Source organism: Rissa tridactyla, chromosome 8 (assembly GCF_028500815.1).
Source record: "Rissa tridactyla isolate bRisTri1 chromosome 8, bRisTri1.patW.cur.20221130, whole genome shotgun sequence".
NCBI lineage: Eukaryota > Metazoa > Chordata > Aves > Charadriiformes > Laridae > Rissa > Rissa tridactyla.
Window position 1 is genome coordinate 3,360,633 of NC_071473.1, and position 15,331 is coordinate 3,375,963.

The 15,331-nt window shown below is 46.9% G+C and overlaps 1 protein-coding gene across 2 annotated transcripts in view; it reads right to left on the reverse strand.

The window, feature by feature from the left end:
- Window positions 1–1,667: 1,667 nt before the first annotated feature.
- TTYH3 (tweety family member 3) overlaps window positions 1,668–15,331 on the reverse strand; it is a 79,534-nt gene continuing 65,870 nt past the window's right edge. The window contains exons 13-14 of one of the 2 annotated variants that reach the window (XM_054212040.1): window positions 15,119–15,194; window positions 1,668–7,420 (exon numbers count right to left, since the gene is read on the reverse strand). In XM_054212040.1, the coding sequence (XP_054068015.1) occupies window positions 7,349–7,420; window positions 15,119–15,194 (148 nt within the window). In that variant the 3' untranslated portion in view covers window positions 1,668–7,348. The remainder of the gene's footprint in view (window positions 7,421–15,118; window positions 15,195–15,331) is intronic. The other variant, XM_054212041.1, reaches the window with a different exon arrangement.

The following is a 15,331-nucleotide window of genomic DNA, read 5'->3' on the forward strand; positions in this document are numbered from 1 at the left end:
TGGGTTTCAGTCACATAAATACACACAGCACACGAAAAACCCCACAGCATTCACCGACAGAGCTACAGCCTCGCTGAGAGCAGTGCGGCCTCCCAGGGAAGCGGCACGTACCCGGGCACACACACTCTCCCAGGGGAGCGGGGCCGGGGCAGCGGCACCGAGGAGGAGGGTGGCCGGGAGCCCCGCTCAGGTGGCAGGGCTGCAGGACACTGTCCCCTCCCAGGGGCCTTCAAACTGGCTCTGCCACTTAGCGGTGACATCCAGGACCGTCAGCTGGTCTTTACAGCATCACTGCGTAGTTTGGGAGCTTTCTGCCTTGACCCATGGCTGGATTAAGAGCACTCAGCACAGTCGGAGGTACCTGCTGTCACCAAACGCCGTGAGGGGGCTTTTCCATGTCCCCTCCCACCCCACGGTGGCTTCCTCTCCCCCAGAAGCCCTGCACTCCTGCGTGAGGAGCTGCTCTGCTCCCCTGTCCCTCGTCCTAGGGGTCGAGTTCAGGTGCGGGGGTGTCCGGCAGCACGAGGTGCTGTTTGGCTTTACCGCGGTTCGGGGGGCACTTTCCCAAAGACCCGCAGCCAGTCAGCGAGGGGCCGAGGTTGGGGGCAAGAGCAGCACAGGACGGGGGCAGGAGACCAGTCCCTCCCTTCGACTGGCAGGATCAGGCAGAAAACAGATCGAGAGAGTTACAGGAAGGCGGAGGTTTCGGCTCACCGCTTGCCAGCGAGGCGGCAGAGTGGGCCCGCCATCAGAGAACAGAACAAAGGAAGAACTAAAAAGAAACCCGCGGTAGCCCAGGGCAGAGCCGAGCCCACGCCGAGCTGCAGCGCCGGCTCCTCCGGCGCCCGTGTGCCGCTACCGGAGGCGCAGACATGCATTTCACCGAAGAGGGATGCCTTCGCGGTAGCTGATATGGGGGGTGTACCCCCCCTGCCCCCATACCGTTTTTCCACACTTTTTGTTCTTTTGCTGGTGAAAATGAACTGCTCGCGTCCGCTGCTGCTCGGGGTGTGGGGGGGTATCCCATGCCACGCAACGTGCACAGGGTGAACATCTCCATGGGCTGATGGACACGTCCCCCAAGCGCTCCAGAATCTTCTGCAGCGGTGCCTGTGGCCCCAGAGGTCCCTGGTACGGGGACGGCCCCACAGCCCGGCTCTGTGCCCCCATCCAGGCTCCAAAACCTCACCTGGGGGGGAGGGGGAAAAGCCACCTTCTTTCTAAAGCAGGATTAGAGCAGCTTCCCATGGAGGAAACATCCACGTTAATCATTTTTCTTCAGAGGTTCTTTTGGGGCTGCCCAATTTTAACAGTCCAGTCTTCAAATGGGATTAGAAATCCCGAAGTCTGGGATTTCTAACAGCAACCAGGGCAGGCCTCGAGACCTGCGAGCAAAGGAAAACGCAGCTCCGCCAACACCTGGGAGCACGGTTCGTCTCACCCCCAGCACTGACACCAAGAATTTGATTTCTGAAGTACAGGGCACTCGGGTTCCCGCTCCTCTTATCCTCCACCATTAGACTTTATGGCTCTATCACCCAGCCTCACCTCATGGATCTACCACAATGTAGGAAAGAGAACAAAAATTCAAGCAGATTTATGAAAAGGGAAACCAAAGGAAAAAAAAAAAAAAAGAAAAGAAGACTCAATAAATAGGAACAGTGGTTTTAAGTAGTTTATTTTTAAAACATGAAACCCAAGCTGAATAGAAACCACAGAAATTACATTTAGGTTTTTTGTTTAGTATTTGCAAACCAAAAAGTTACAGTAAAAAATAGCTACATTACAATCAATAGAACTACAGAATTAAAAGTAAAGATACAAAAATGGGCTCAATCCTCTTTAACCCTCACAATTTAAAAACATTTTGGGTAAGTGCAGGAACACTTGAAAGAAACTAGCAGGTCCAAAGTTTTAAAAAAAATTATATATATTTATATATTATATATGTATATAAAGTGGTATGATATACAACCATTATGGTTAAGAAGAAAAAACAGAAAAGTTACAAAAAGGCCAGGTACATGTTCACCATTAGGTTTCTGTGCACAGTGTCCAAGAAAATAAACTTCCCTCTGAATGATGTGAATAAAACTCATGGGGCCTCCCGTTATCAAGGGACCTGAGGCACACGACGTGAGGGCTGGGCACCTGGACCCAATGCAGAGGACAATGAAAGAAACGAAGCTTTTCTGGGACTTCAGCGGCCTCCTGGGTGGAAGCCGCTGGAGAAGTCTTGGGGTGAGATTAGAGGAGGAACAGGAAGGAAGGAGTTGGGAATTGCATAGTGAGGAGCGATGTGGTATCAAATATGCAGAGCACCTAAGAGCTTCATGCTACAGTTATCCTCTTTAGGAAAGGAATATTTTGAACTTTCTGGTTGTACATCAATTTATGTTCCACTTTGTTCATGCATGCAGGCACAGGGGCTGGGCAAGCACCCGGGAGCTCACCAGTTACCACCAGTAACCCGTCCCTTCTCTCTCCCAGCTGGGCAACACACTCACCATCAGGGCTGGGCAGGAGATCCTGCTCTCCTCCCCCACCAAAAGCACAGATTACTTGCTACCAAAAACATCCCACGCTTCTGCCGGGCCTCCTGGAATGACTAGGGAAGCCATCCATAGCATGCACACGAACAACTTCTAGAAAAGGGGAGTAGGCTGTGATGAAAGAAGCCACCTGGTTACAGGTACAGATTAAGTCTTGTCGGGTCTCTTCTCTCAAGGCATCAGATCTACTCCTTGGTATCTGCCCGGAGGGCTCTTCCCCTCCCACGCAGAGATGCTCCCTTAGTTACACCAGCAGCCTTGGCGAGTTGGGGGAAGACCCCGGCTTCTCCTTGGTCCCCAGGCAGGAAGTACTTCAAAGACACCTCCCCTCCCTAGCTAAAGGAAAACCCACCCACCCCATCTACTCCCCAGTTGGGTGGGGGGGGCTAGAATCAACAAGCCAAGACACTTCTCTCCTCTTCAAAGGGCTCAGCATGGTATTGCAGTTGCTGCTAGGAGGAGGGGAAGGCGGGACCAGAAGTGAAGCATGGGTTTATCCACACAGGGGCCTGTACCTTGCTCTTACGGGTATCGCCCGGCTCCTGTCCGCTGTCACCCTGCAGCACCCACAGCTCTCGTGAGCGATGGCTGAGCAGCCCCCCGAGACACGGTTTACTCTCGGAAAGGCCAGACTTTGCATGTATGTTCAGGGAACTGCTATGGAAATCCTGGCTTAGGATCACTTAAAACCCCATGCACTGTGTCCCCCTCAAAGCACTCAAATCCTTGCATCTTGGCTGAGATGACTGTACACGGAAAAATTAACACCTATCAAATGGAGAAAACTGAAAAAGGACAGGAGGGGAAGGGAGCACTCCATCCTTCACATTTGGATACATGGATGCACGCTAAAAATCTTAGCTTGAACCCTTTTATCAGCACATAAAATGAACTCAGTTTAATAATACATACAGGATACAAACACTACAGTTATATTCCCAAGACAGCACAAGAAATTCACAGCCAAGTCTCGATTCGATTTCCTTTACAATTACAATGCAGTCTTGAACACTGGACACGAGAGTCCAACATGCTATTTACATTTCACATTGTGGAGATGTTTGTGTGCTTGGAAGAGTTCTCAGTTCCAAAAGAAAGTGTCACTCACACATGATGATGCAGTGGAAATAAACCAAGCCAACCAGACAAGCCCATGACCACATTTGTGCTTCTGAAAAGGTAACATGAAGTGTCTTCACCAATGCAGTCGCCTTCAACCGGACAAGCTGCCTTCCATTTCGCAGTCAGCAAGGCGTCCAGAGGCCAATCTCATCTCCCCTGAATTCTGGACCCTTTTGCTAGCAACCAGTAACACGAGTAATGTTCCGATAAGGTCAGCTGGGACACACCAAGTGATATGGCCTTGGCATTTTGTCACATTAAAAACAGAGAGACACAATGGAAGAGAGAGAGAAGTCTCTACAGCTTTACCTCCTACAGCTTGAAGAGTTTGGACTCCCTCAACCATGAATGCCATCTAGAACAGATGAGTCTTCGCCAGATAGCACCTGCTGTTCACCCGAGAGGGAGGCACCGAATCTGGGAGATCTTGGCTTTGGAAAGTCCCCTCCTCAGACAAAATGTGACCATATGGATGGGGCTGATTACGCCGCAGCCATAAGAGTAGGCAAAGGCCATCTGTTCTTCAGCAGATCTGTTCAGACCAGCCTGCAGAAATGCCACACTGTTGCTCAAGGTTCCAGTAAAAAGAAAAAAAAAAGAAAAAAAAAAAAGAAAAAAAAAAGTAGCAATAATAACAATAAACCAAAAGAAACCCATTTGTCTGTGTTTCCTATCCAGCGCTCTGCACAGCATGCAGCGGGGCAGCAGAGTTCCAGGATGCTTTACAAAAGTGCAATATCCATGTCAAGTAAAGGAAGTGCTGGCTGGACAAAGGTACACAGCTCACACCGCAGTCACGTTATGCTGGCCTCCGGAGAGCAAAATGTTATCTCCGTAACATTCTTTCCAGTTATATTTTGAAGTCACAGAGCACATATCTCCACATCTGTGCCTTGCTGCAAGCCCCAAACGTTGTCAGCAGTTGTCCCGGGTGTTTTGAGTGGCTACGCCGAACCTTGGAAGGAAGCAGGTCAAGGTGGCTGCTCCATTAGATGCTGCAAACAAAAAGGCATAGGCTCGCTCCCCCGTTACCCCTGCTGGCACAGACGATACCACTGTGACAATTTAGATCCAACCCAAAGTGCAGCCACACGCATGTTCAGGATGCATTCTGTATATCAGAAAAATCAATATACAGAAGCACTTGTTTTCACGGGTTCCCCACACCCTCCAGCCTCCAAAACACTTGCCTTCAATGAGTAGGACCGGGCCACAGGTTTTAGGGCAGCTTCCCTAAAACTGATAGCATAAGTAACAATCCGAGCACGTCCTTGCAAAGAGAGATGATGGCAGAACAACTCAGTCTTGATAAGGATGATATGGCTCTTGCATCTTTCTTCCAAGCAAGGGGGAGGTTCAGTTCCCCCCAGACAGCAGTGTGCTTTGGGCCCTGCAAGCTAACCATGCCACGTGCTTGCACACCCCCGTCTCCTGGTAGGCTTTAAGACAGGGTGGAAAACCTGGTGCTCGTGAGCCACAGTGTCCCTCCATATCACCTGTGACTACATTTCCCTGCCCTTGTTATTGATAACACAGAGGTATGTTTCAGTGTGAAGCCCATCAAACGTGTCTGAAAGGGCGTACTCAGTCCTGAGCAAGAAAATCCTGCTTCCAGAGATTTATAGTGAAGTGTGAAGTTTCCTCCAAAACCTTCTCTTCCTGTCTGCATGGCGGTGCCTCCTCCCTGTCACCCTCACTCCTTTGAATGGTAATAGCTGGCCTACAGCTTTTCCAGTCTAGTAGTGGTTTCTATCTTAAGAGGAGTCTCAAAGCTTGCTCTTCGACAAGAGCTGGTACCATTTTACAGCAGATATCATCATCCTAGTTAGCCACCTGCTCGGAGCAGTTCCTACCTCACTGCAAGAAGGCAACTGACTTGAGTAAAGGCAGATTGGTAGATTCTGTGCCCCGTTCAGCAAACGTGGGGTAAACAGACATCGAGTCTGAACATCGCCGAGGCGAAGACTAACTGCCTCTGCCAATGGCTCAACTCCAGTTCGAGAGACGTTTCCCCACTTTATTTACTCTGCCAGTTATTTAATATAATGCTCAGCAACTACACTAAGATGCCCCTGCTCAGAGGTAAAAAGACAAAAAGGAACATCGAAGCTACCCTACTGAAAGGGCAGTATTCGACAGTACCTCCGAAGAGGCGGTCTCCTCTTCCAGTAGGAAGCTGTCAGCGCCCTTTGGAGCACTGCTCTTCAGTGGAAGGTACAGCACCAATGGAGGATGTTGCCCTCTGCAGGCACCCAGCTGCCCCTTTGCAAGCCTTGTTCTGCCTCATGGCGAGAAAAATGCCTTACACGTGCCTTAATACGGTCAGATAGTGGTTAGCAACATGTCTTGAAAAACAAAACGAAATAAAATAGAATAAAATAAAAACCTGTTCTGACAGTCACAATGTTCTTCAGATGTCATTTGGGTTTCTGATTCTGGAACACGGAAGAAGATATACTGACAATCTTGTGAGTTTGTTAGGACTGAGGCTCTAAAAACCTCCTTCAGTGCCAGCTCAGCAACCCTGTGCTGTAAATTATGACTTTAAAAAAGAAAAAAAAGAAAAGAAAAAGTCCAGCAGAGTTCACAGGTCACTCCTGCAGGGAGAACTTGCATTTGCTCTAAATCCACTGGTGCTTCCAGTCTCTCTTGCTTCTTTTTTTTTTTTTTTTTTTTTTTTGCAAGCTGACTGTCCCATAAAATCTAGCATCAGAGAGCTGAAACTCTTTAGTGCAAAAATACCCCCCATAAAGTCTTACAAGTCTTTTCCTGGAAAAATTTGGCACCAAGTGGGTGGCTGGCTCCTGTTTGCTCTGTGTGTCGGCCTCGTAAAGACAGCACCCAGAACACCATCTGCAAGTACCTGGGCTCCCCTGGTGGAGCAGAGAGGTCAGGTTCAGAGCAATGGACTGGTGCCGGGAGTCCCCTGCTCCTCCTCGAGAATTCACAGGCCAGATACAGTGGGAAAGAAAAAAGCATTTTCTTAATGGATTTTTTAAAAAAAAAAAAAAAAAAGTTAACCAGGGTAGTGGAATGGTTTGCTCTAGAAGAGCCCCAGGCTCCCGAATTACAGTGGATATAGTGACACCATCAGGCAGGGGTTTCCCTCCTCCCTCACACAGGGCACCAGACCAGAGGACTCCCAAAATGCTGCATCGTGCTTTGACTCAGCATTCCCTCATTGTACGACAGTCATTGGCACCGAGCCTCTGCTTCTTCAGTGTTTCTCTGAGACTGATGATCCCACTGCAGAAGTGAAGAAGATCTACCACCGTCTTTCACCGAGTCCCTCTGGGGAACAGAAGGGGGGGAAAAAGGGGGGCAGAAGATATTCACCAACTTTTTCTGATAAGCTACTCTGATAGAGTTGGCCCCAGGCAGGTGGACCCGGTTTCTTGCCTGGGAGCTCCCAGTTGCTTGCCTGCACGTGCTTGCTCTCTCTCGCACATCAGGTACAACAAGGTGAAGGCTTAAATTCAGAAGGGGCTTCTGCTCCAATGGGCAGGAACCAGGTTGGAGGGTGGTCTGGACTGGAGAAACAGAAGGAGCTGCACTGGATTTTGGGCAGAACAGCAGGATTGTTCTACGAGGACAGCACAGGGGCACAGCAGTTGGCACATTGTTTAGTCTGACTGCACGTGTGGGTTTTGTTTTTTTGCTTTTGCTTTTTCATTTTAATGCACACTGCCAGCATCTGGACGAGGTTGGTTGGTGGCGAGGTATTTGGCTCTCATGCTGGAGGTGTACTGGAGGAAGATAAGACAAGAAGAAAAAAAAAAACAAAAACAAACAGAACAGAAAAGTAAGTCAGAATGACTAATGCAAACACTGAACCACAGATTACGACCACCTCCCAGCACAAACTGGTCTGTATTTACAGCAAGCATGTCAAGGAGCTGCTGGCTCGGTCTGACAAGGAAAGTTTCACGAGTCACTGCATAGTCTACTCTGAGTCGGCCTGCTGCAAGGATGCTGGCCAGGTCAGTGCAGGTGGGCTAATGATTTATCCAGGCTCTCTACAGAGAAGGAAATTCAGTAGTCATTGAGACGAGATATGCCATACTTTGCTTGCGAGAAGAGAGGGAAATGGAAACCATGCAGAAAACCCGCCTCACACCTTCATCCTCTCTTAGTCATGTTATTGCTTTCAACCATGCCGGAAAAGGAGGTTGAAAAGGAAATGAGATTGCACTGCATTCTTACGTTGCATTTTACGGCAACGAAGGCATCATAAGACTGCATGCATCACAGATGGGCAGTTTGAAAGAAAAGTGTGGAAGAACGAGTCTCTGAACAATTTACGCCCAAGAAAGAACAGACCCTGTCAGGCTGGAAACAGGTCGCCATCAAACAAGACGATATTAGCTAACAGTTATCAGATGGGTAATAATCCACTGAGGCTTGGGATCCAACTCGCGTACTGTGCAGCAGTAGACAAGACTCCAGCTTGGGGGGAGAAGAGAAAGTCAGAAAGACGAGAGGTTGTTTTCCTTGAGGGGGGAGTTGTTTTTTCTTATTTTCTGTTTTATTCTAAGCAAGGTAATCCAAAACAGCTCCCAGAAGCTACTGAGGTAACATATGCCATTCAGCTTTGAATAACAAGCTGAAAAGCATGTAAATAATACCCAGCAGAAAGAACAAAAGACTTTTTGCCTCTTTGTGCCAATGTGTTCAATACCTTCATCATGACCACATTACTGCTTCTGGGATTCTGCTACCATGATACTAACAACCAAGCAACGAGGACAGACATTTTATTCATCTTTTTATACCAGCTGGAGCTTGAATAATTCTATAATACCGACATCTTACTTCCCAAGAGTGCTCTTCAGCGTACTGACTTTTTATCACCTTTAAAACCGAACCACATAAAATAGCCGGTTAAACTGGCAAAGAGACAACTGAAAGGCAGTTCCACCCCAGGAGGTATGATTTATCTTGCCCACTGGGAAAGAACATTATGAGGCATCTTTAGGCTCTCAAAAGCTCAGCTGTCCAAAGGGGTTTTCAGAGAATTAACAGTATTTTATCAGTTTTCCTTCAAAGACTGACCCGGGCTGAACCTCTGCACAATAGAAGAGAGAAACTGCTCCTTTGGCAGAGCTGACCCCATCGGCACAAGATGAAGACACCTGTGGCTTATTTGCACACTCATCTCTTAGTGTCTTCCATAATTGGAAAAGTTTCAGCTGAACATGGATCTTAATATAAAAGTCTGTCCCAGAAATGGCATCTATATTTAGAAGACAAAGGGTACACCTGTTCTTTCTCTTTTTGAGATGTATTTTTTTTTGCCAGTGAGAAGGAAAAAGGTAGAAAATACCAAGCTGAGCCCATTTTAGGACTACATTCTATAGTTTACTAAGTGGGATTACTGTTTCAGAAATCAAGTTTAGGGCATTATTAAAATGTATGACACTAACCCAACGGGCTCAGAGAGGTTTACAAGTCGAAGAACTTTCTCATAGAGGAAGTAGGGCAGCAAAATGCTGAAATTACCAGCCAAGCGTCATGCTAAGAAGAGGGTCTTAGAAGGAAAAATGCATTTGATCGTTCATTTTCCATTTGTATTCTATATGTGATGTGACAGCAGACGAGTACGAACAGAGAATTTCCAGATGCTAAGCTTCTGTAAGAAGTATTTAGAAAAAAATATTTCTCAGATCATGGAAGGTTATTGTGCATCTTCCTCGACAAGTCATATAGGTTCCTGGACAAGTCATATAGGTTCGGCACACAACATGCAACATCAACTTTCATTAGAGCATTAAAATCAAGAAGGGCCACTTGATGAACTGCATTTCAAGGATGTACGAAGTACACCCATCGTGGAGGGAGAAGTCGAAAAAAATTCACTGCTTCCTCCACTAAGAAAACACCCCACAGTTGTTTAAGTATCGTTAAACCCAAGTAATCAGGAACATGAGATTTGGACAGTCAAGCAGAGGGCATTTTACATTCAAACCTACCTGCAATCCACCACAAGGAACAAAATCAAGACTCAGAGTAGTCAGAGTTAGGGCTGATGTTCTCTCCTTAACTCAGGATTTTTGCGCCTTTGTACCTTTTCCCATTACAGTTTGAACCAGTCACTCCTTCTGTTAAAGTGTAATTTAACGACCATGATAAGTCTGATTGAAAGCTGGAAGTAGAGAGCTAACACTTCACTGTGCACCTCTCGTCACCAGCGCAGCTCTATCAGCGTGCACCGGATCTTCAGCCACTGCATCAGACTCCACGTACAAATGCTTTGCTCCATATGCTGTTGACAGTAGTCCCTCATCCAAGTCCTGCAGGGGAGGGCATCCTCTGCTGGGAAGCAGAGGGAAGATGCTGCGGAACAGACAGATCCCAACATCTGGACAGGCCAGCAGATGAAGCGGTATCAGCAGAAACTTGCCAGTCACATGGATACAAAACCAAACTATATTATCCACAGTTAAAACAACTAAGTCTTTGGCTCCTTTAAAAAGTAACTCTAAAGACTTAAAGCTCGAGCACAAGTCAGAGCCATTGAGGTCACGGACTCTGAGATAAAGTGGATAGAGTACCCAACAGCTATCAGGTATACGGTGGCATTTAGTTTCCTTCAAAGAGGAGCTTTCATAGAAGGTTAAAGAACATGCACAATGCAGTCATTCTTCCGCTGCTCTCTCTGGAAGTACCCACGTGCCTATACACCTTCATTTACCCTTTCAAAAACAGCACGGAGGACAAGTTTCAACCCATACCTTCACCACACTCTCAGCTACCCTAAAAAGAGTACCTAAAAGACTTCTTTTACCGTTTCTCCTGACGGCTTGTGCTATCCAACACAGTACACCTCTCAGTCACTTACCAGTCAGCTAGGACAAACACAGCTGATTGCACGTAAGTTTATTTTTGCATTTCTCTAAAGAAAAAAAAAAAAAAGGCTTTCCTTCTCATTCAGCCTTGTTGAGGGTATAAACACGTAAAGCCTGTGTACAAAGGAATCATTGGTTGCAAAAAAATATAAAAAAAAGTTAAAAAAATAACGAGAATAATCAGTTAATTTTAGAGACCATAAATTCTACCAACTGCTGTGAACTGTGCAGACCACGAGTACTTCACAGCTAACTGAGCTGTGCTGGAAGATCACTTACCATATGAAACCATGACTCTGAGTATAAACCATTTACTGTTTGTGGTTAAAAACCCCATACATATCTCTCTTCAGCTGCCCCGACTTTGATTTCCTGCCAGAGCTATTCAGGTAATCCAATACAGACCAAAGCTTCTGGATTCAAGTTCTTCATGGTTGATCCACCTCTCAGATGGCCGGAGCACAGTAAACACAGAGGGTTTGGTACCATTATGTATGGGAGGTACAAGATGCAGGGAAACGGCCAATTCCAGCCAGTGGGTTCTGAATTCAAAGTGACTTAACTTTTCCAAGTCCAAGGAACAGAGCTTCTGTTTGTTTTGTTTGTTTTTAAAGTCTTGGAAAGAACGCAATGCCTTTTTCTTAGCCCTGCAGACAGCCACATTAAACTCTGGGTGTGACTTTAGGTAAACAGAAGACAGCGCAAGCTGAGATAGGTCATGTTTCAGCCCAGAGGAGATTTCAAGGCCAGAATGAAGGCACTAGAATTCCCCACGCCCCCCAAGCAATATTTTATTTCATGGAATAGACCCATCTAATATCACTACATTACCACCTGCAGGAATCAAAAAGCAGAAAACCCACCATAAGCTGACACCCAGAAGTAGTCTTTGCAAGACTTAAGACTGAATAAAGTTGTGAGCCTTTTGAGGGTGCTAGCACCATGCTTCAAGACAAGTTTGTTTGCATTCATGCACCACGGCAGAGGGCATCAAGACACCCGATTCAGACAGCACCCTTCCCAGCACGTCACAAGGCAGGCAGACAAACGGCAAGATGCAGCAAGAATGCAGACCAAGCAGCAACATGACAGAACGGAATCCAATGCAAGGCTGACAAAAGTCCCAACAAGAACGGCAGAAAAGGAGGAACAGCAGCTTTATGGACACGTATTTGTGGGAACACAAAGTAAGATAGAGGTCATTGACTACATGACTCAAAAGCAACGGGCCCTCTTTTCCAACTGGAACCAACCCCTCCCAGTGACTGTGTGGCTGTAGTTCCCTTGAAGGAGCACGCTGTCCTTCAGACCAGATGAGTATGACGAGCCTAAGAGCAATAATTATACCCTATATTCAACCAAGCTAAAAACTACAAGGCCTAATGCAGACCACCTACTCCTTCTGCAGGCACATGGCTTTGTCACGGACCACTGCAAAGGAACAAACGCTGGCTATCTTGGAGGACATCAGCAACTACAGCCCATTAGGAATTCAGACCACGAAATGGTACTAGGAGGGCCCTGCTCACAGAGCCTGTGGGACAAGGATGGGATGATTTGGACACACACAGAACAAACAAAACAGTAAAAGGTTTTGAAACAGAATGAAACAGATCTTAGTGCTTATGTCTGGACCTTCTGGGAAGTTGTTTTTTGTTTGGTTTTTTTTTTTTTTAAACTTGCTCCTTTTTGATTTTGAATGCAAGGATAAAAAAGGAGAAGCTGCACACAGATCTAACAGGCAATGAACAGGACAGGCCACCATTACCAGCTAGGATCTTTCAACAAATTAAAAATCCTGCTGAGGAGCTTGAAGCATGTGCAGATAGGTATCAGTGGTTTGGGGCACATGCCGTTATGACCAGTCGAGACAAACAGAACAGCAGCAGGTCTCAAGGGAAGTCAAAAAGTTGAATTAAGACAACCAGTCCCAACTGAAAAGCTGCTAGGTTGGTTCTCGTTACTTCTAGAAATGGGCTTCTTGTGGTGGCAGAACTTCTATTTTGCATTTGAAGTGAAAGGTTAGTTCTACATTTGGGCAGCACGCAGTACTAAGTGTTCAAGCTGTTCTCAGGTGTGGACTCTTGAGTTGAAGCTGCTGTGAGTCAACCTTTGTGAGGCATGGGCACCTTTAACCCTCACAACGCGCACCAGAAGCCTTTGGAAGGTTGATATTGCTCCTTGAGTCTGCACCAGAGCGAAACTGATTTTTAATTTTAACCCTTGGCAGGAGGGAATGGGGTGGGAGGTGCAGAGGGAAGGAATGTGAAGAAATAAAAGGCACTGGCCTGGGATAAACAGTGCAGGGATGAAGGGAGTGGTTGGGAGTGGAGAAGGGATTGAGCAAGAAGGACCTTTTTTCCAGTACCTGTTCCATTTGCGGGCGCTGTTACCAGTATGTCCGTGCACTGTCCGAGGGCTTAAGCTGCCAGCTCATATGGCTGCTACTGTCCATGGCAGCCAAATACAACTGTGATGACGCAAGAAAGAGAGAGAAAAAGAGAGTGCAGCCTCAACGTGCATGAAAAACACAGTGCAAGCAAGTGAAACGCCGTGGTGTGTGTCAGTGACAAGGTGGGCTCTACAACCCTAAGGGAATAGCCCTGTGGCAAGAAGGAGAAAACAGAAGGAATGAGAGAAGGGAAAAAAAAAAAACAAACAAACAAAAAGCCAGGAAAAGTAACGGACAAACAATGCAGCAGGATCATCACATCTTAGTTTTCACCACTTGTTCACAGAAAGCTAAATGGAATACATCAGCTCTGTCCACCCGCTGGACGTAACCTCTTTGGATGGTTACCCCCACCTCCTCCCTCCCGGGAAGAGGCAGGGACATGTGCATTGGTATTCCCTTTTCATCTCTCTCCTCCCACAGATGGTTTGCTATGAAAAGCTGCAAGTTCTCCTGCCTCAGTACGGTCTCAGCCACCTGCTATGGAGAGCCACGAATACAAAAACCCCAGAAAAGCCCCCTTCTCTGCTGCCTGCCAATATGAGAGCAGGCAGCATTTTTCTTGTTTCCACTGCCCGGCTACTACCACTCTGATCCTCCAGAAAACGCATTCATCCTATAGCCTGTTCCTTGCCTTGTCTAGGGAGAAGCTCCCCTTGTCCATAGGAGCAACAATGCGCTCTCCTCCTCCAGCTCCTGCGCTTCCCTATAGCCCATATCGATGGCTGCCAAGTAAAAAAAAATCTCATCTTTATCTCCTGTCAGAAACCAGCCTAAGGCACCAGGACTCGGATCCCCCCTCAGGGTATTAACACAAACAGCTACTGAAGAACCAGGGAACTTCTTGTGTAACTAAAGCCCCCGTAGAAAGGAATGTGCTGCCTCTGAAGCAGAAGAGCCGTAGGGGAAGGGGAAACAGGACCTTGGGTCTACAGACGCTGAATGAACATATGCCTTGGCAGCACCAGAGGGACAGTGCCCTTCGGTCAACGGGGAACGCCAGCGGTAAAGCATTTGCCACACTGTACTGGTGTGCAACACGTCAGCTCTTCTCCCAAGGCCCACCTCGTTGCTGAGAGCAGATAACGCTACCAGAGCTCGCAATAAGAGCACCAGATCAGGGAAAACTCTTTGTGAAGGTTGAAAGAGTCTGGCCAAGTACAGAGACAAGGATTAACTCTCCGCTTTTCCACTTTCTCTACAGCAAGATGAGCTGGTAATTTTGAAGTGAAAACATGAATGTGATGTCCCCTTTTCCACCACAGTTTCTATTCCTCCATCCTCTTCCTCCCCTTCCCATAAATTTGAACCATGCACCACGGAGTGTATTTTCTTTATCTATACCTGAAGACTGGTTGATCATTAAAAGCATGCTACTACTCATCCTCTGCATCCACACCACCAAGTTAGTGAGCACTGTGATGGCATGTTCTCCAAGTTCTGGTGTAAGTAAGGCTTACAGGATCCAGTGAAGGAGGGCAAGATTCATCTAGTTCTTACACATACATGAAGGCAAGCCCATGTTTTATCCAGCGCACAGAAATGGCTATCAGGCCACTCCAAATACCAAAACCTTCCATGAAAGTTGGTTGGTTTTTTTTTTTCCTCCATAGGAAATTAAATACAAAAAATAGATTCTAAAGAAAGTAAAAACAGTTGTGAAATAAAGATTTAAATTAAAAAATCTCAACGAAAAAATAATACAGGTTTCATCCTACCATCCCTTTAGGGCAGATTAAGGAGAGAGGTTCAGCAATAACTCTGAATTTACTGTTTTAACAATTTTCATTTTAAACTTGAGGAACCAATGCCACAGATAGCAAGTACACTGCATGCAAGTGAATCATCCTGCTGAAGTCACCCACCAAGACAGTCATGCACTCCAGTGGTGGCAGGACTGGGCCCATAGCATTAACAGTGTTAACAGACCGAGTTTTATTCTTTTTATGTGCAATGTCCAAAGTAGCAGAGCGAGGTTTTATTCCCCGCGGCAGGTGAGACGTGGCTTGTCTATTCAAATTGCTGCCACTTATGGGCCAGATCCTGTGTTTGGCGGCACAATCAGCTCCCTTGAGAGTATACAGGAGTGGTAAACGTGTATTCCCCAAAGTTGCTGAAGCAGAGAGGAGCAGTAAAGAGAGACTTACTGAGGGAGGTGGGGACTCCCGGCCAATGAGCGGGGTATTCTCGCAACGGGGGTTCTGGAAATTTGCATTCTGGCTCCTAGGAAAGGAAGACACACATGGTAACAGGGGTACGTGTCACACTTCTCTGGGGAAGGTCTCTGACGGTGACATGGGACAGAGCATATGCACCCCCAGAAATACTGTAACAGGTCAGTCTTCCTCAAAGCTTTTCTA